This window comes from Pristis pectinata, chromosome 32, assembly GCF_009764475.1.
Source record: "Pristis pectinata isolate sPriPec2 chromosome 32, sPriPec2.1.pri, whole genome shotgun sequence".
In the NCBI taxonomy this organism is placed as follows: Eukaryota; Metazoa; Chordata; class Chondrichthyes; order Rhinopristiformes; family Pristidae; genus Pristis; species Pristis pectinata.
In genome coordinates, this window is record NC_067436.1 from 5,774,071 (window position 1) to 5,796,108 (window position 22,038).

A 22,038-nucleotide genomic window follows, 5' to 3' on the forward strand; every position below is an offset into this window, starting at 1 on the left:
AATTCCCTACCTTTAACAAAAGATGAACAACTGATGGCAGGATAGCAGGTCTATAGATTTCCATCCTCTCTCTCCCAGCTTTCCATAACAGAATTGCTACATTTGCTATCTTCCAATTTTTTTTAAGACCGTTTCAGAATTCAGGGAATTTTGGAAAACCACCATCTCTGCAGCCAACCCTTTTAGAACTCCCAGGTCCAGGGGATTTGTTTTTTTAAAAAAAGTCCTCTCAATTCCTCCTGCACTTTCTCTTTACTGACAAGTTCTTCATTGCAATTTAATCCTTGGTTCACAATAGTTCTGGTACATCTGTATGTGGTACAGTGAAGACGGATGGAGAATATTTATTGAATGGATCAGCCCTTTCTCCTGCCTCTGAACTCTTGATATTCCACCTCACTATGTTGTAAAAGTTCCTACAATTGATAACACCTTGTTAGTTTATCTTATTCTACTTTCTCCATCATATTTTTGGTCACCTCTTGCAGGCTTACTATGCTTTTCAACATTGTTGCATGCTTTTGTTTAAGTACAATGCTTCCCTTATTTAATTAGCCATCAATGGATCAGTCTTCCTGTGGAATTTCCATTTCTCGATAGAATGTGTATCTGTTGAATGTCACGAAACGTTTCTTTAAATATTTGTCAATGTTTATCTGCTGGTAAATCTTTTAATCTAATTTCCCAGTATACAGCCAGTTTATAATTGGATTTACTTAAATTCAAAGCTCTAGTTTCTGATTGAACCTTGTCCCTCTTGAACTGTATATAAAATTTTATCAGTTTGAGATTATTTCCTCCCCTACCCCACCCAAAGATTCCTTTATCATGAGGTTACAAATTAGCTTCACCTCCACACAAGATAGAGTCTAAAATAACCTGTTCTCCAATTGATCTTAGGTGTAATTGCTCTGGAACACTGCCAAAACACATTCAATGCATTAATTCTCAAAACAAGCCAGTTTGATTAATGTCTCCAACGATTAAAATATTATTTTTGCAGCAAGATTTTCTATCTTGATGACTCTTCTTAGGGAGTCCAACGAGATCAACGGATGACCTGCTTCCACTTGTAGATGCTGAGGTGCCTAATGGGGCTAATGGGAGAACCACAGGCTCTTGTACCAGTGGGGTGGGAGGTGACTGACAAGGCAAGCAAGTGGATAGTTTGTGAGACGATGAGGTTCTGTCAATTATGCAGGACCTCCGTGTACTCCCAGAGCATGGACTCAAGGTCTCAATCCCATCCCAAATGCTCCTTCTCCACTGTGAGTGGTCATGGGCCAGCATTCCCAGGAGTCAGTAAGGATGTTGCACTTGTTCAAGGAGGCAATAAGGAAACCTTGAATCTTTTCCTTTATCTGCGTGATAATGTCCTCCTCCAAAAGAGCTCAGAATTGTGTCCATTTCTTGATTAATGCTCCAATAATGCTGCTGTTGTTGTTAGAAGGACTGTAAAATACACCCATAGGTGGTTTTTGTCCCGTTATCCTGCAGAGGGTTGTGGACATAACTCAGCACATCACGAAAACCAGCCTCCCCTCCGTGGACTACGTCTACACTTCTCGCTGCCTCGGTAAAGCAGCCAACATCGTCAAAGACCCCTCCCACCCCGGACATTCTCTCTTCTACCCCTTTCCATCGGGCAGAAGATACAAAAGCCCGAAATCACATACCACCAGGCTCAAGGACAGCTTCTATCCCGCTGTTATAAGACTTTTGAACAGTCCCCTAGTATGATAAGATGGACTCTTGACTTCACAATCTACCTTGGCATGACCTTGCATCTTATTGTCTGCCTCCAAAGTTCATGCAATCTTTTCGAAATAGGTACCATCAGCTGTATGGCAATAGCCAATCTGTGAAATAATGGCTATGATATGAAGTGGCTAAGTTCTTCAATAAAGCATCAAAAAGAGCCAGAACATTACATCTTGACTGCTGCATTGCTTAACATCTTCAACTAATTAGCCAAGGATATTTCTGCAAACAGATTCTGTAAATGCAGTATCTTATTTCCACTGAAGGGATCAATAACCACAGGACACAGGTTTAAGGAAAATACAAAAGAACTATTGGTGAAATCAGAAATAAAAAAAGGAGTGCAAAACGATGATCTGGAGTGCACTGTCGGAAGGGATGCTACAAGTAGTGGCATGCAAAAGTTTGGGCACCCCTGGTCCAAATTTCTGTTACTGTGAATAGCTAAGCGAGTAAAAGATGACCTGATTTCCAAAAGGCATAAAGTTAAAGATGACACATTTCTTTAATATTTTAAGCAAGATTACTTTTTGTTTCCATCTTTTACAGTTGCAAAATAACAAAAAAGGAAAAGGGCCTGGGCAAAAGTTTGGGCACCCTGCATGGTCAGTACTTAGTAACACCCCCTTTGGCAAGTATCACAGCTTGTAAAAGCTTTCTGTAGCCAGCTAAGAGTCTTTCAGTTCTTGTTTGGGGGATTTTCACCCATTCTTCCTTGCAAAAGGCTTCTAGTTCTGTGAGATTGTTGGGCCGTCTTGCATGCACTGCTCTTTTGAGGTCTATCCACAGATTTTCGATGATGTTTAGGTCGGGGGACTGTGAGGGCCATGGCAAAACCTTCAGCTTGTGCCTCTTGAGGTAGTCCATTGTGGATTTTGAGGTGTGTTTAGCATCGTTATCCTGTTGTAGAAGCCATCCTCTTTTCATCTTCAGCTTTTTTACAGACGTGTGATGTTTGCTTCCAGAATTTGCTGGTATTTAATTGAATTCATTCTTCCCTCTACCAGTGAAATGTTCCCCGTGCCACTGGCTGCAACACAAGCCCACGGCATGATCGATCCACCCCCGTGTTTAACAGTTGGAGAGGTGTTCTTTTCATGAAACTCTGCATCCTTTTTTCTCCAAACATACCTTTGCTCATTGCAGCCAAAAAGTTCTATTTTAACTTCATCAGTCCACAGGACTTGTTTCCAAAATGCATCAAGCTTGTTTAGATGTTCCTTTGCAAACTTCTGACACTGAATTTTGCGGTGAGGACGCAGGAAAGTTTGGAGAAAAAAGGGTACAGGTTTCCGATGAAAAGAACACCTCTCCACAACTGTTAAACACGGGGGTGGATCAATCAATCTGAAGGTTTTGCCATGGCTCTCACAGTCCCCTGACCTAAAAATCATCAGAAATCTGTGGACAGACCTCAAAAGAGCAGTGCATGCAAGACGGCCCAAGGATCTCAAAGAACTAGAAGCCTTTTGCAAGAAAGAATGGGTGAAAATCCCCCAAACAAGAATTGAGAGACTCTTAGCTGGCTACAGAAAGTGTTTACAAGCTGTGATACTTGCCAAAGGGGGTGTTACTAAGTACTGACCATGCAGGGTGCCCAAACTTTTGCTTTGGGCCCTTTTCCTTTTTTGTTATTTTGAAACTATAAAAGATGGAAATAAAAAAGTAATTTTGCTTAAAATATTAAGGAAATGTGTCATTTTTAACTTTATGCCTTTTGGAAATCAGGTCATCTTTTACTCGCTTGGCTATTCACAGTAACAGAAATTTTGACCGGGATGCCCAAACTTTTGCATGCCACTGTAAATTCCATAATAAAAAAAAGAAGAATGAATCTATAATTGAGGAAAATGAGGAAACAAGGAAAGCAAGAATAACTGGATAGCTCCCTTACAGGACGAGTACAGACTTGATGGACTGAATGGTCTCATTGTCTTGTAAGACTCTTATGTAATATAAACATACTGAACTTATTTTACAGTACCATGAGGACCCCATTTTAAAAAAAATAGACCATTATCTCTAACAACTTAATTACTACTTTTACTCGTGGTATGTGGAACATCTTGCCATAAATATTGATGACTTTATATATCCACTGAGATCCCCTTAATAATGCTTCACAGTCAAAACCACATTAAAACACAGCTGAAAATTGCCCCTCAAGCTAGACAACTTGAAGAGCTGGCCAAGAGCCTCATAAAATTAGTGACAGAATAATAATAATAGATTTGATCTTGTAACATTTGAAGTCAAACAATTAGACTACAAATGCCAAGAGATAGGGTCTGATATGGAATTACTTAATAATGCAGTAAAATGGCCAGTGTATCACGCCTGTGCTAGCCTAATCTGGACTACTGCTGTGCTCAACATCCTTGTCCCTGCAGAGGGGACTACAGCAGTGAAATATTTAGAAATTACTGTTGGGAGAATGCAGTGCCTGGAAGTTGGAAGTCTTGAGGAAAACTACTTCCTCTTTGTTCTCCTGGTCCTCTCAGCCCCTCCACACCTAATCCATTCTGAATGAGATTTGCTGCATTTTAGAGCCTTTTCAAAAGCCAAGAATTTATCCTCTTTGAAAAGTTTATTTTAATGTGATAAACCGGTTGAGAAGCCTTCAATACAATTGCACAGGCATGCACTCAACACGTTTGTGCAACATTCCTTTTGTGAATGTAATGAAAGCCAATCCAACGCTCATGGATCATATCAACAAAGGGTAAGCATATAAACGAGTGAATGCAGAGATCCATAATAGATTGCTAGGAAACTCTGGTACATAGGGAGGCAATGAGGGAATTTCCCTGAGGATGCATTTAAATAGGCAGAGGCACAAAGGCGCTCCCATTGCCACAAAGGAGATGTAGAGAAGGACAAATGGATTCTGGCCAAATCCAACTTACTTATAGTTCCAGCTCATTGATCTACAATGAATCCAAGTTCAGTTTTAATTCAGAATAATAGATGTTGACATTGGGTATTGAAGAAAAAAATATCAATTCTCTGCACCTATCTCTCTCTCCTACTGATCAAACAATTCATTAAAAGTTAAGTTCTGGCCATGACCTAATGGATAGCATGCACAGTTAAGTCAGAAAATTGTGTGTTCATTCCACTCCAGGGTCTCAAGCACATAATCCAGGGTGAAACTCCAGAGCAGTACTGAAGGAGTTCTAACTGCCAGAGGTGATGTCCTTTCGATGAGGCCCATTTGCTCTGTCAAATCAATGCAAAAGGTGCCGTGGCAGTACTCCGAAGAACATTTTCCCCTTGGTATCCTGGCCAATATTTATTCCTTAACAAACATTTAAAAATAGATTGTTGTATTGTTCTCCATGGGGTCTTACAGCACACAAATTGGTTGCAACATTTCTTTCATTCGAACAGTGTCAGCAAATCAAAAGTAGTTCATTAACAGTGAAGAAGATTGGGATATCAGTGTTGTGTAAGGTCCACCACAAGTGCAAGTCTATCTTTACTAGGACAGATTATCAATGATAACATTCAATTACCTCTACTTCCTCAGGAGGCTAAAAAAATTTGGTTTGTCCCCTTTGACTCTCACCAACTTTTACCGATGCACCATAGAAAGCATCCTATCTGGATGTATCACGGCTTGGTACGACAACTGCTCTGCCCAGGACTGCAAGAAACTGCAGAGAGTTGTGGACACAGCCCAGCACATTACAGACACCAGCCTCCCCTCCTTGGACTCTGTCTTTACCTCTCATTGTCTTGGTGAAGCAGCCAGCATAATCAAAGACCCCACCCACTCAGGACATTCTCTCTTCTCTTCTCTTCCATTGGGTAGAAGATACAGGAGCCTGAAGGCACCAAACTTAAGGACAGCTTTTACCCCACTGTGATAAGACTAGTGAACAGTTCCCTTATACAATGAGATGGACTATGACCTCACGATCTACCTTGTTGTGACCTTGCACCTTATTGCACTGCACTTTCTCTGTAGCTGTGACACTTTACTCTGTACTGTTATTGTTTTTACCTGTACTACATCAATGCACTCTGTACTGACTCAATGTAACTGCACTGTGTAATGAATTGACCTGTATGATCGGTTTGTAAGATGAGTTTTTCAATGTACCTTGGTACAAGTGACAATAATAAACAAATACCAATACCTCCTATGGTTGTGCTGATCCAAGTCTGAAAATTTAAGTCAATTGTTTTCACTAACCAAAGTGGTACTGTGAGGTGCCTTCAATTTAGCATAATTATAGAGTAAATGAAAAATAATTCTTCATACACCAGGTGATCAGAAGATGGAATTCTCAGTTAGAAGTCATTGTTGACACAAATTTGGGAATTGTTTTTAAGGGAATAGAAACAATTATGAAGCAAAGAGAACTATTAAACAGTATGAAGGAGGCAACCAGAGTAGTGTCATCGTTTGCTTGATCTACCTTACTCCTGTTTAAAGTAGAATAACGTTTAGTTCCAACACGCAGAAGAACACTAATTTCATTTCAAAGCGGTCTTCTGGCAATCCTTGGTGCTTCTTTTAAACCCATAAAAAGGTCGAAAGGAATATTAGTTACAGAACAAAATCCGTCACTTACAGATCTTGTGTCGTCCTTTCAGTGGAAATTTCACCAGAAGCTCCTGTGGGTTGGTACAAATAAATACAAAGGGGGAATGACTCTCCTGATCTGCAAACTGAAAACAAAAGACAAACATTGAAATTATTAAACCTTGGGGAGGTGGGGAAATCCCTTTCCGCCAATTTACCCAGCACAGTAATCCCCTCCCAAAATTGAGCCTGTACTTTTATGAAGAACGAAACAATTATTGTTTTTAAGCAGCTATCAGCTCAAAGTTTAACATACCTGACACTGCAGCACTGGCTAAAAATGCACTCTCACTACCCACCTCATGTCAATCTTTCAAAATTAGTGTGCAACCTTTTGAAATATTGGTGTAAAGCGAATTCCTACATAAAGGAAGTGTAAAAAGCAATCTAAGTGAAATGCCTTAAACGGAGTCTCCATCACTACTTTCAGTGCTGTCAACTTCACAGGAGAAATTGGCACCTTGCAAAATGATAATAATGCATTATCCTGCAACACTTGATCTTTTGAAACTGCTACAGATTTACAAAGAGGTTTAAAATTGGCTTGGATGTCGCAGTCCAGTTGTGAGTACAACCAGCTTCCGGAGACATACCATTGATGGACTGGAAGATCAATGCTGCTTAGTTCACTCTGTAACACAAGGACGACAATCCTGTTCCATTTGAGGATATGGACAGCTTGCACACTAGTATTTCTTGCTTGTACCATGTACTCGAAATAAAACAGGCACCACGCAGCATTCAGCTTCACAGACCACCCAGCCAAAAGATGATAATTTTGGAAGTCTTCAGGGAAAGGATGACTAATAATAATTGACCAAAGCAGGATTCCAAAAAAACCACAAGAGGCTCCAGTAATAGCAGGCAGTTTATTATCGATGCAACTATGCTGTTTGACTACTTTATGCAATCCACCAGAAGCTCCAAGGAATTGTGGTATCCCTTTATTCCTCCACTAAGAGTTCTGTCGGTACTAGTCTAAATACGCACAGGACCTGGATTTTAAGGTTATTCTTGATAAACTAGGAGCGGGTTAAAGAAGACTGAGATTTAGTGACAATGCAGCTTGTCCAATGACTTTCAGAAAGAGACTCACACAAAACCTTGCTGGGAAGCAGATTTCTGACCCACCCTGTACCACTGACTGAAGGGAAATGGACAAAGCACACCAAACATCAGGGGAGGAGGCTTGCTTAGCATTTTACAAAGGCCATTTCAGTCAGTGATGCAAATTTCTTCACCAGGCAAATTCAAATCCTCAAATTTTTAATGGAAACTGGATTCACTCATAGGGTTTCTCTATTGGTAGGTATCAGAAGTTACAAAATAACTTAAATCTATCAAAGAGATTTCACCACGACATTTCCTCAGTGGTCAGTACATTGTGAGCTAAAGTCCCTCTCCATGGGCATGGTCATGGTTGGTACGTGAGCACATTGCTGTGGAACACTGTGTTGTTGGAGGTGAGGTTATGTGGCCAAGATGTTAAACTGAGCCCTACCAACTCTCTTAGGTGAACAGAAAGGATCATTCCACACTATTTTTCCAGCAGTGGTGCTCTGCCTAGTCTTGCCCAATTGGTATTGGTTTATTATTGTCACTTGTACCGAGGTACAGTGAAAAACTTGTCATGCAAGCCGATTGTACAGGTCAATTCATTACACAGTGCAGTTACATCGGGTTAGTACAGAGTGCATTGAGGTAGTACAGGTAAAACCAATAACAGTACAGAGTAAAGTGTCACAGCTACAGAGAAAGTGCAGTGCAATAAGGTGCAAGGTCACAACAAGGTAGATCGTGAGGTCATAGTCCATCTCATTGTATAAGGGAACCGTTCAATAGTCTTATGACAGTGGGGTAGAAGCTGTCCTTAACTCTGGTGGTACGTGCCCTCAGGCTCCTGTATCCTACCCGACGGAAGAGGAGAGAAGAGAGAATGTCCCAGGTGGGTGGGGTCTTTGATTATGCTGGCTGCTTCACCAAGACAACGAGAGGTAAAGACAGAGTCCAAGGAGAGGAGGCAGGTGTCCGTGATGTGCTGGGCCACATCCACAACTCTCAGCAGTTTCTTGCGGTCCTGGGCAGAGCAGTTGCTTTACCAAGCTGTGATACATCCAGATAGGATGCTTTCTATGGTGCATCGGTACAAGTTGGTGAGAGTCAAAGGGGACAAACCAAATTTCTTTAGCCTCCTGAGGAAGTAGCGGCGCTGGTGAGCTTTCTTGGTCGTGGCATCTATGTGATTTCATCACCTAGAAACATTACCCAATCTCAACATTGTTTGGTAGGCTAAAGCATTTTCCAAATTACAATAACTACACTTTAGAGGTGGCTAGAATTATAACTGCAACAGTGCAGAAGTTGGCCATCCTGCCCATTTAGTCTGTGCTGACTCTCTATTCAGCAATCTGGTCAATCCCATTCCCCTGCTCATTCCCCACAGCCCTGCAAATTAAGTACTTACCAATGCCAATCCAACTCTTTTATGAAAGTCACAATTGTTTCACTCTCACAGGAAGTGAATTTCAGATAACCACTCTGCATAAAAAAATCTCTTTCCATCCCCCTATACCTTTAATGCATGACTTTAGGTTTGTGCTACCTGAACCTTGAACCAGCTACTAATGGGAAAAACTTCTCTTTGGACCCTGGCCAAACCCATCGTGATCTTGTATGCCTCTATCAAATCTCCTGTCCAAGGAGCACCACATCGGCTTCTGCAGTCTAACCTTAAAGCAGATCACCCTCATTCCTTGAATTATTCAGAGTCATCTTTTCTGGCCCATCTCTAGGACTTTCAACATCCTTCCTCAAGTCTGGTGACCAATGTTTTGTACAAGTTCAACATCATCTTCCTACTTTGGGGACAACATTTTAAAAAGCACTATATAAAATGAAGTTTTCCTTTCTTTATCCTTGAACATCTGACCCAGAAAGTTACCAATGTGTTAATCATGCTAATCCAGAGATACTAAATGTGTATTAAGTTTGATATTTGCTGTGGAAATTTGTTCCAGAAGGTAAAATTCAAAATATAATGTCATTCAAAGTCTGAGCTTCAAAAGACAGGGTCTGATAGAAGAGCTATTTTCTAATTATTCCTCTCTTTACCATTCCTCACGTCTAATACATTCTCTGTCACTGTTGACAGCGATTGAAGCAATAGCAGCTTTGATGGCTCCTTCCCTCAAATTATCAGCAGAGTTCAAAATCAGCAAAATTGCTTTCAAGGAGCTGCCTCAATTTCAACAATAACACTCGAATGTGCGGAGGCGGCTGCAGTGAACAAGAATGCGTGGTGGTAATAGAGCATTTCAAACACGTCATGACATGCTGCCCCTAATGTGTGCAAATCCACTTTAAGCAATTTTAAGTGACAGATCAAAATACATGTCAAATCCAACTGCATGACTTCCCTGCACACAGATCCTTTAAACCAGGTGTTGAAAACAATATATTTACATTACAATAAAATTCTACTCTGATACCTCTTTAAAAATAAATGAAATGTCAGGAAGTACCAAAGAGCAGCCCACGTGAGATGTAGCACCTCAACTTGAAGGCACCCCAAGCAATACAAGTTCAGAGCTCCTCTCAGCGAGTAAGATTTCAACTACCTCAATATTAATACTCAAATGGTGAACCTACTAACTTTTATAGAAGCAGAGAGTCATGTAGCATGGAAGCAAACACTTTGGCTCATGTCGAAAATAATGCATAGAATATGGATGGCACCGACCAAGAAAGAGTTCCCAGGATGACTGAACCTGGTGAGGCGAGGGAGCAAAAAATAAGAGAGAGAAAGATACCAATTTACACAGGATGCTTCTGCCATTCAGTCATTCAAGTGCATGTGCATTAATCTAGCTCCTATGTGCTTCCAGGATCAATAATCCCTTCTGGCCTGTTTCCTCACCATGGTATCACTTCAGTTTTTTATATATATAAAAATCCATAGAACAGATGGAGAACATGCAAAGGATGTTAATATTAACCATAATTAACTGAAAATGATCACGTTGACTGTCAGTACAAAAACTTGAGTAATGTAACTCAATGTGTGATTATCTATTGCAGTACTACAGGTCTGTAGATAGTTCTTATATTTCAACATCTGTGGGTGGGTGTGATTGAATGCTGCTTACAAAAAAGTAAGGCGTTATTACTTACCACAGAATCTTCCTCATTCTTTAATCTAATTCAAGTGAGCACTCTACATTCAGCAGGTGAAAAAAACCCTAATCCAATGCCCCCTTTCAGAGCTGTGACCATGGATCGATCTTGCTCAACACTGAAAAAAATTGCTCAGAAAACTCCAGGCTGTGTTGGGTCATAAACAGAATGCTTGAATACAGCTAAACTGCAATATAACCAGTGAGGTTGGCCAAATCAGTGTGTGGGCAGCTAAACACCATTTCAAGTAATATTTCACAACAGGGCACAAGGACACACCCATCGCAAAGTACACATCATCCTAAATTATCAAATCAAAAAATACTGTGTATTATAATGCTCCAAGTTCGCTGGAATCAAACATTGCAATGGCCTCCTTTGTATGTAAAACACTGTGATTATTTTTCTTCACAATTGTGGTCATGAAAAATAAAATGGGATACTGAGGGCATTTATTTTTGTAGCCACAATCTGCTGGAAGAACTCAGTGGATGGAGCAGCACCTGTGGGAGGAAAGGAATTGTTGACATTTCAGGTTTTTCCCTCCACAGATGCTGCCTGACCTGCTGAGTTCCTCCAGCAGATTGATTGTGGCTCCAGATTCCAGCATCTGCAGTTTCTTGTCCCTCTATTTATTCTTGGTACTGGTTTCTCTCTGTATTCTTCACAAGGAAGTTAAATACAACAGTAGAAAATATAAACCTCTTACATACTTATCTCTTGTTGATCCAGAATACATTAGATGCAGTTATTTTGCTCATGCTTTGATTAGACACATTTTGTTTCACCCCTGTCAAACAAAATATAAATGCTCTTCATTGCTTTGGAGAAAGGTCTTTCCTACTTTGTGCTCAACTTGCAGTTTATCCTGCATCTTAGTCCCAAGATACATGGCAGACTAGATGGGAATTTATAGCACCGTATTTGTGGGGAGGCTAAAACAGATAACCAAAACCTCGGGAACGTGCCATCAAGTGCAAGTGGGTGAAGGAGAATGGGAGTGAGACGACAGAACAGAAAGACAGAAGATTGCAAAGAAAGAGACAATGAATTTATACACAATGGCCCACAAGGTGAATAGGAAGCTGTTGGAATTCACTGTTCAAAAGCAAAACCATTCAGATGGCAAGATACTAGATCTGTAGCATATCCAGCCCCTCAGAACACCTGAGCTCGAGCGCTGGAGTTGGTGGGGTGCCAAGCCAGGTGCACTGGCATCCAACCTCCAATGTGTTCCTGACTTCCATTCTGACACCTGAAGACGACATTGTAGGAGGTTTCCTTCTGAAACATCGACAAAGGTCAGTGCATCTTGACCTGATTTTCTCTACTGTCTCTTTGATCTGACCTTGAAATGTTTTTTTTAATATAAAAAAGCTTTGATGTCTCAATTTCTTTCTCTTCTCTCCCTTGCCCTTAAGAATTCCATGCTCTTTTAACTATTCAACACCAACTCACACAAGAACCAACTGAATACCAGGACAGGACAAGAAGTTTACCACGTAGACCTCATAACTCCTTCGAGATGTGGGGAAGAATTTGCAATCTGAGCTGCCACAGGTTCTCTGGCATCGCCTCACATTCAATAGCAGTAGGTACATTAGAACAACATCAAGTCTTCCTACAAGTCATATTCTATCCCAATACACATGTCAGGAGTGTGATGGAATACACCCCAATTGTCAGATTGACTGAAGGTTCAAGTAGTTTGCGAAGCATCACAGCATTACATCCACCACTCTAAACAACCCTACATCACTTACATACTATAGTTGCTGTGTGTACCATCAACTGAATACTTTGAAACAACCAACTAAAGACTTCTTTAGCGGCATCTCCTGAACCTATGACCTGTGCATAGAAAGAAGACAAGAATGATGCGAACATGGAAATACTGCCAGCTCCAATTTTCCTTCCAGATCATATATTACCCTAACATATTACCCTCGATTCATCCATCCTCCTGGACCCAAATCCCAGAACACCCTTCCATTAGCATAATGGGAGTGCCATCACCTCACTGAAGAGGACCAATTAGGTGGCTCACCGTCAGCTTCTCGAAGGCACTTTGGGATAGTAAATTCTGGTCCTGTAAATGATGCTCAATCCCCGTGAACAAATAGAAAAAGATCAAACAACCAAGACTGATGAGTCGGTGTGAGAGTGCTAAGTAATTCAGTTTGAAAAGCCATTCAAGAACAGAGACACTTGCACGTTAATTTTCCATTGAAGTCACCAACCCACAGAAGCAAACTTCTCAAGTAAAAAACATCAAGGAAGAAATGTCAAGCTATTCCTTGACAAATTTTGCTGTAGAGAGGAGGATAGTATGGTTCTTGTTACCACAATGCAACCGGGTTCTTTCCTCTTCAATGTAACAAAGAGGCTGGAGCTCTCCCTTTGTCAAAGATGCTCCCAGTTCCTTGATGCCAACTGACAGACTCTGACCGTAAGTGACAGAGATGAGAGGGAAATGTCAGTGTGCAGGCAGCAGCATTTTTCAAATCAAGCATTCAAATGTGGACCTGAGCATATTCCAATGTACAAAGCAGATTTAAGTGTCATATCTGTCAGCACTTGTCATTGTGTTAGCCTGAAACAGTCAGATAAGGAGGAAGGCTGAGGCAGTTTTTAAATCTGGAATTCGACCAAGGTCTTTTCAGTTTAGGAATTGTCTCCTCGCTAGTCAGACATGCTTGTCTTGTTTCACCTTCACAATGAAAAACAAGTAGTTGACTTTAATAAAAACAGGTCTGTGCAGTGAGTTCTTGAGAGCTGGACCAGGATTACGTCTCTTGTGTCCTTCAGTTTAAATGAGACAGTCAGGTTTTCAGTGAAATGGAAAGTTGCAAGTGAGATTGTGAACAGCAGGTCATGGGCACACGCAAAGACAAGAATCTGGATTAAGAAAGAACAGTGTTAAGTATCACAATATACAAGGTCAGGCTCAGTGATAACACTATAAAACAAAGAGCAATTTATGGTAGTGTTGACAGAAAACAGAAAGCTGGAGATTTTTGTTTCCTTATACACAAAGGGTAAAACAGAAATATCTTGTGCAGACTATGAAATAACTGCCTCTTCACTCTGGATGGAATTCAGCCCAGACGGGAGCAGAAGAGCATCTTCCTGATATTATTTCCTGAAAAGACTCTCAATTGAGTTTCTGATATAAGAGACAGTGTGAGTGTACACTCGTGTACAGATGTGTGTAAATGATAAACAAAAAAAGCATATGATATGTGCACATGAAGGAGGCAGATATGCAAAATAGTCACAATCCAAAACACAGGTTGATCATAGACACGTTGATTGTGATCTATAGTTCAGTTTCACTATTTCATTTATTTATAATTTTCATATTTTATATTTTCCACATTTTATAGCGTGGGAGGCCATTCAGCCCATCAAGTTTCGGGTGTCATGGTAGTGTAGTGGTTAGTGCGACACTATTACAGCGCCAGCGATCGGGGTTCGATTCCCGTCGCTGTCTGTAAGGAGTTTGTACGTTCTCCCGTGTCTGCGTGGGTTTCCTCCGGGAGCTCCAGTTTCCTTCCACATTCCAAAGATGTACGGGTAGGTTAATTTGGGTTTAAAATGGGCGGCACGGACTCGTTGGGCCGGAGGGGCCTGTTACCACGCTGTAAGTAAAATTTAAATTTAAGAAGTTTACATCAGCTCTGGCTGCAATCCTAGCAGTCCCATTCCCCCACTTATTAGAACAATGAGTCCACCTCTGTTTCATCGCATCAGGGAACTACATGACAGGACACTGCTGCTTCAGTCACATGCGCAAGCCATCTGGTTAACTCAATTTTCCAACATCCACAACTGATAAAACAAATATGCTATCAGGATACAAGAAGCTTTACTGAATATGGGGCAATTTCAAGATACTGGCTGTCTGCAGCAGTATTTAGGACATTACCATTGCCTTTGTACAAATGTTCCAAAGTACCGACATTGCTACTTTGGCATCTCAAGTATCAAGATATAAAAGGACAAGCTCCCTTTTATACAGCACTTCCTGTTTTTATGTAGACAAGTAGGCATTTGATTTCTGCACAGTGGGACCTCACAAAGGCAATGAACAATTTCTCTATTGAAAGTTGGCGGGAGGATGATTAAAAACGTAGGCAGAGCTCATGCATGAGGAAAAAAGCTGAGAGAAATATATAATCAGGTGTATGTGAAAAGGCTGATGACCAAGTGGTGGGAGATAAGAGCATGATAGGACTACATAGTTTCCTACAATATATGGAGACACAACGGTCCTGATGAAGGGTCTCGAAAAGTTGACTTTTCATTTCCCTCCATAGCTGCTGCCTGACCTGCTGAGTTCGTCCAGTGCTTTGTGTGTGGTTCCGACATTATATCCTTCTTTCCTATCATTCTCTGTTTCCTGCGTGTTTACCCAAACCCAACAATTACAAACATAGTAATTGCATCACCAACATTTGAGGCACTAATGAGAATCAATGGGGCCACACCTAGTATACAAATCCAAGTAACCACTCCCACTGGGATACTACTGGAACCACGAGGAACAAGCACACATGCCCATCTGACGTCCCCCACCCCTGCCCCAAAGGCAAACCTGACAAAGCAGGTGGTGACTTTTTTCTGATTCACCATTCCAGCTACGGGAGTACTCTCAAAAACTTGGATTAAAAACAAGCAAAAGGAATTGTACTATGGTATGCCAAAGGATTTTCCTAAAAATTCTCCAAATAAATTGCAAATACACTTAGTGTTTGGAAGAATCCAGTAATGAATTACGATTCCAACAACTCCCACTCTTCCCTTGCACAAGTCCCTGAGCATTTCTCAATTTCTGACCAAAAAGCTTTATTGTTCCATTTAAAGTAGACACTTCAAATATTGGGTCAAATAACGTGCAGCATAATGCTGAAAGGTGACCTGCCATTGTCTGTCAGTTAGCATGCTTTGAACTACTCAATTTATTTCTTGAAAGCTGAGGAATTTTAAATGGTGAGATAGGGGTGCTGTTGCTCAAAAGGTCCTGGATGGCCGTGTACACAAGGTACTCAAGGCCAACATGGACAGATTGGGATTGATAAATTTCTGGACATCGATAGAGACAAGAGATTCTGCAGATGCTGGAAGCTGAAGCAACACACACAAAATGCTGGAGGAACTCAGCAGGTCAGGCAGCATCTATGGAGGGAAATAAACAGTTGACAATTCGGGATGAGACCCTTCATCAGGACTGGAAAGGAAGAGGGCAGAAGCCAGAATAAGATGGTTGGGGGAGGGGGAGGAGCACAGGCTGGCAGGTGACAGGTGAGTCCAGGCGAGGGGGGAAGGTAGCTGGGCGGAGGAGGGAGGATGAAACGGAGTGATGTAAGAAGCTGACAGGTGATGGGTAGAAGGGGCAAAGAGCTGAAGGAGGAGGAATCTGGTAGGATAGGTCAGTAGACCATGGAAAAAAAGGACCCCTTGTCCTCACCTACCACCCCACAAGCCTCTGCATCCAACAAATCATTCTCTGCAACTTCCGCCGCCTTCAATGGGATCCCACCACCAGGCACACCTCCCACCCACTTCTGCAGGGATCGCTCCCTCCGCGACTCCCTTTTCCACTGATGACCCCACTGGCACTTATCCCTGCAACCATGCAAAGTGTTACCCCTGTCCCTACACCTCCTCCCTCACCACCATTCAGGACCACAGACAGTCCTTCCAGGTGAGGCAGCACTTCACCTGCAAGTCTGAGGGCGTTATTTATTGCTCCCAGTGTGGCCTCTTGTACATCAGTGAGACCCGACACAGATTGGGTGACCACTTCGTCGAGTACCTTCGCTCCAACCATCTCAAAAGCAAGGAACTCCCGGTGGCCACCCATTGCAATTCCACATCCCACTCCCATACTGACATGTCTATCCACGGCCTCCTCTACTGTCACGTTGAAGCCAGGTGCAGGTTGGAGGAACAACACCTCACATTCCGCTTTGAGAATCTCCAACCTGATGGCCTCTCTTTCCCCTCCCCCACCACGACCAGCCCATCTATTCCCCACCTCCTTCCCTTTTTTCCACGATCTACTGCCCTCTCCTACGAGATTCCTTCTTCTTCAGCCCTTCTACCTATCACCTCTCAGCTCCTCACATCACTCCCTTTCATCCCCCCCACCCACCTATCTTTCCCCTCTCACCTGGACTCACCTACCATCTGCCGGCTCATGCTCCTCCCCCTCCCCCAAACCTCTTATTCTGGCTTCTGCCCTCTTCCTTACCAGTCCTGATGAAGGGTCTCGGCCCAAAATGTCAACTGTTCATTTCCCTCCATAGATGCTGCCTGACCTGCTGAGTTCCTCCAGCATTTTGTGTGTGTTGAAGGAATTAATGGATCTGGGGACAGAGCAGGTGGATTCAATAATCTGACTGAATGGTGGAGCAGGCTTGAGGAACCAAATGGCTAACTCCTTTCTCTTATGATGATAAGAGACATTCCTAAGAATCCTCCCTCATTTACCAGGTCATGGCAGCAAGTGGGAAACCACTTAAAAATGGATCTGCAGCACAGCCCTCCTCTAAAGACCTGTGGGAGGGCAGATGCAAACAAGATAATTTAAGTCTTCTGAAGCTTTTAATTCCAAACTCATTCATCAGCTCAAAGCTGCATAAACAAGCTGCCTTTGCGAGAGATCGTGCATCTTTTTGCAAGGGCAAGATAGGTCCAACAAGTATTAAGTGGCGTTACGTATTTGTTGCTCAAGGGATATATAGCAGCAAGTCACAGATAACAATGCAATACAAAAGCACATTGCCTTCCAGACATTATAAACCTAGGGAAGTGACTGACAGAAAGTAATACAGAAGGTTAGAAGTTTCAAGCCTGTGTACTTCTCATAAAGTGGCTACATAAGTCAGAAATCTATCCCTTCATAACCAGTCAGCCCCACTCAAAATACACCAAGCAGCATTTAAACTAACTTCCCTTTATGTAGCAGAATTGCTGGACCACCTTTAGTTAAGGTATTGTCTCTTTAACTACAATCTTTCACAACCATTTTAAAAGAAGCATTTATTAAATAAATTTAATCTTGGAAGATTTTGTTTTACAGAGATTAAACTTTAGGAATTAAACTTTCAGGCACGGTAGTATAGCGGTTAGCGTAACACTATTACAGCGTCAGCGACCCAGGTTCAATTCCAGCCACTGTCTGTAAGGAGTTTGTATGTTCTCCCTGTGTCTGCGTGGGTTTCCTCCGGGTGCTCCAGTTTCCTCCCACATTTTAAGGACACATGGGTTACGAAGTTGTGGGCATGCTATGTTGGTACCGGAAGTGTGGCAACACTTGCGGGCTGCCCCCAGAACACTACGCAAAAGATGCATTTCACTGTGTGTTTCAATGTACATGTGACCAATAAATATATCTTATCTTAAATGATTACACCAAGGATTATTGTAGGTTTTTTCTACAAGTTCAAAAACAAATAGATCAACAACAACAATGATTTGTATTTGGTAGCAAAGTGTTCCAAAACACTTTACAGAATGTTATGAAATAAAACTTAACATTGAGCCACAGAGATTCAATAGGACTGGAGAGGGACTAAGGAACTCCTTAAGGATGAAAGGGGGAAGTCAAAGTCATTTAGGGGGTGAAATCTCTGTGTGGAGATGAGACAGATGCAAGGTCTGATTTCTAAAGGCATCAGGATATGCCAAAACACCTCCCAAGCAAGGAAGTCATTTCTTTCCATGTATTTGCTCACGGGATTTGGATATTGATCACAATGCCTGAATTTACTGTTGACCCCTAACTGCCCCAGCACTCAGCGGGCAGTTAAAAATCAATGACGTTTGTGGGTCTGGAGTCACAAATAGGCTAGGCTGGACGTCTATGGCTAATTTTCCTCCCCCAGGATATTAGAGAAGCAGACGAAGTGAAAGATCAGCCACAGTGTTATTGGAAAGTGGCGCAGTCACGAGGGGATGAAGACCCTCTCCTGCTTCTTACATTCTTAGGTTCACATGAGTTTTTGTAACAATTCAATGGCTTCACGGTTTGGATTACCAAAAGTATCTTTTTAATTCCAGAATTTTATCTTTTAATTTAATTATTTGAATTTAAACTCCCCAGAAACCGTGGTGGGGTTTGATCTTGTGTCTGTGGATCGATGGTCCAGTACTCTGGCTGCAAGTACAGAAACTTAACTACCACACAACTGACGAATTTGTACAGGTTCTCCCCAGCTTACAAACACCCGACTTATGTACAGCCCGTATATTTGGACGGGAGTTTGGTAGTCCAGTGGGATGCATCTTCCGACTGCTGCCACGTGGGAACCCAGTCAGCGGCCGTACTTCCAACTTGCGAACTGTCCGTAACCTGGGGAGGGCCTCTAATGCAGGAAACTAAGAAATTTATTTATGGCAAGGTCCAAAACACTTAAATAAGGTAAAATGACCAACTAATCCCTTTTGGCTTTATATAAGGAGTAAGTTCAACATGACGCTGACTTCTGCCCTACTCACAAGGACACAATAGGAGCCTGAGTAGGCCACCAGGCACCTCAAGCCTGCCCCTTCGTTCTATACGAACAAGGCCTCAGCTCCTCATCTGTGCCAATTTCCCACAGCCCTCATTTCCTCCATTATTAAAATGGAAAATTTGCATATCAACTCTCAAAGTGGCATTTTAAAAAGTGTTTTCTGTAATTTTTTTTGATTTAATCTTAGCTTTCTCTTAAACCATGAAAAATACCACAACACACCAAATGATCGTTTCCAGACTCTTTTCCCCCTCCACCCAGAGTTAACATAAACAGGAAAGTCTGAGTGCAACAAAATACCTCTTCATTTGCAAACATCACAGTGCAATTATTATAAATGGAATCATTGACAACCAGCAGATACATGAAGTTCTCGCTGTTTAGATATGTCAGGATATGGCATTCAATTTTAACCCGGACCCTGTGAACAAGAACTGCTGGTGACAAATGCTGCAAGTCACACATTCCTGCAAGAGGAAAAACTGAGTGTACAGGTATACAAATACTGCAACAGTCTTCAAGGAAAGCCACAAGTTGACGTTTAAAACAGCTGCCTCTTCATCAGATTCATGATGCAATTCCATTGCTTGCTAAGTGACAGATTAAGAATTTATTCTGAGAGTGTTAACAGCTGTCTTGCATATAAAATATATACAATGCTCCCAGAACAATGTAACTCACCATCCGTGCAACCCCTCCCATGGCAAACAGCTAGACTGAAGCTGCCTCTGCTTGCTATAGTTGTGTAGGAGGCAACATTCCGAGCCACAAAGCTGACAGCTATTCCCTTCACTGCCAGAACACTTTTGCAAAAGCAGAAAATTTATAAATGTGACCAGCTGGTGACGAGGAGAGATTGATTTATCAGATGTTTCTATTTCTATTTCCAAGGAATGAGACATTACATCTTTGCTCACTTATACTAACTCTTTTATAGCTCCCTTGTCCCACAAGACTTACTGAACCAGCTGATGAATCTAATCTGGCCTCAACCCATCACGTCCCAGTTACACTTCACCTCATTCCTTCCCCTTTCACCATATCTTTAGCTCTGTCGCACTCCCAAATTTCCAGTTTTATTTTCAGTCTTGTGGACTTGTTTTGGGTCACGAATCGGGTTGTGTAATAAAAGCTCCAATTTCAACCCCAATAAAATTTCAATTTCAATTCACAGACAGATGAAACAAGCTGACATTTTTGCCAAGTATTATTCAGACAGAGTCACTACTGGGCAGAACTTACAGGCATGCAATTAGTACACTGAGCAGTTCCTGGACACAGCGTACAATCCTCATCTAACACTGGGCGATAGATTCACCAGAACAATATGACAAAATGCAGGTGGGGAGTCAGGAACCAGCTGGCGGTCTCCTGCACTCCACACTAAATTCAAAGCATTCTGTTGGTAGTTTGCAGAGACAAGGCCTTCAATAACACATACACTCAGCACAAAAGTACAAGAGAAGAAAGCAATGTTGTTTTGACTTAAAAACATACATCACCAGGCTCAAATACAGCTTCTATCCCACCGTTATAAGACTACTGAACAGACCTCTTGTACAATAAAGATGAACTCTTGACCTCACAATCTACCTCGTCCTGGCCCTTGCACCTTATTGTCGACCTGCACTGCACTTTCTCTGTAACTGTAACACTATATTCTGCATTCTGTTATTGCTTTTCCCTTGTGCTACCTCCATGTACTTAGGTTTTGAAATGACCTGTGTGGATGGCACACAAAACTAAGTTTTTCCACTGTATCTCAGTACATGTGACAATAATAAACCAATTGCCATTCAAAGTAAACCGCCATGACATGATAAATATCTGGAAGCAGTTCCAAAGGTGTAACTTAAACATTAGGAAAAGTACTGCTGCATCCCATAAGTCACCCCCATCACTACAAATCTGCTGTAATCAGTCTGGTACCCTTAACATTGAGATCCATCACCAGTCGGTAGAGCTATACACTTTCTACAAGAGGGCAGCCGAGAGCAGGGACAGCTGGATTGTAGCCAGGAGTGCTGTACTGTGCCGGGCCAGTTGGTTACATACCTGCCAACCTGTGGTCACTGCCCCTCATGCCAACCTTGCCATCTACTGATGAAATGCCTGGGTTTGAGTCGCGGGTTGTATGGTGGACAGCAGGAAGGGACTCCAGGACGGAGCTGGGGAACTGAGAAGGAAGAAAGGATCTGCAAGAAAGTGGCCAAGTAAAGGGAGAGGGAGCCGGGAAAACCTGTGACCTAAAGAATTGATGGCAGTAGGAAAGAAGTCAGGAGGTCCTGCAACTCACCGATGACCGTGACATGTATGCAGGTTCTTTACTGCTGTCTATTGTCTAAAGAATCAAGGGCGAGGAATGGAGGTGACCATCAAGGATAGAGGGGCAGTCAGCAGCTGCTGGAAGGAATGCTTCCATTGTGACTCTGTAGTTGATGTGACTGCCCTAACTCCCACAGCAAACTATCCCATCCTTATCTCACAGATGTGAACGAGCGAGGCCTGAAGTTCTAAACCTTGGCAGAGGGAAACCTCAATCACTAATTCATAACCTCATCACTCACATCTGGGAGGAGGAGGATATGTCAGGGGATCTCGGAGATGCCGTAATCTCGGAGATGCTGTGCTAATAAGGAGATGCCTTATACAATAAGATAGATTCCTTATACGATAAGATGCACTCCTTATACGATGAGATGGACTCTGACCTCATGATCTACCTTATTGTGACCTTGCAACTTATTTCACTGCACTTTCTCTGTAGCCGTGAGACTTTATTCTGTACTGTTGTTGTTTTTACCTGTCCTACATCAATGCACTCTGTACTAACTCAATGTAACTGCACTGGGTAATGAATTGACCTGTACGATTGGTATGCAAGACAAATTTTTCACTGTACCTCGGTACAAATGACAATAATAAACCACTACCAATGATCACAACTGCCTACAAGGAAGGGGACAAACCTGATTGTAGTAACTACAGAGA

At 42.0% G+C, this 22,038-nt stretch overlaps 1 protein-coding gene across 1 annotated transcript in view; it reads right to left on the reverse strand.

The window, feature by feature from the left end:
• Window positions 1-22,038, reverse strand: part of trip4 (thyroid hormone receptor interactor 4) — a 96,668-nt gene that overhangs the window by 24,219 nt on the left and 50,411 nt on the right. The window contains 1 exon segment of the mRNA XM_052042576.1: window positions 6,342-6,438. Coding sequence (XP_051898536.1) covers window positions 6,342-6,438 — 97 coding nt within the window.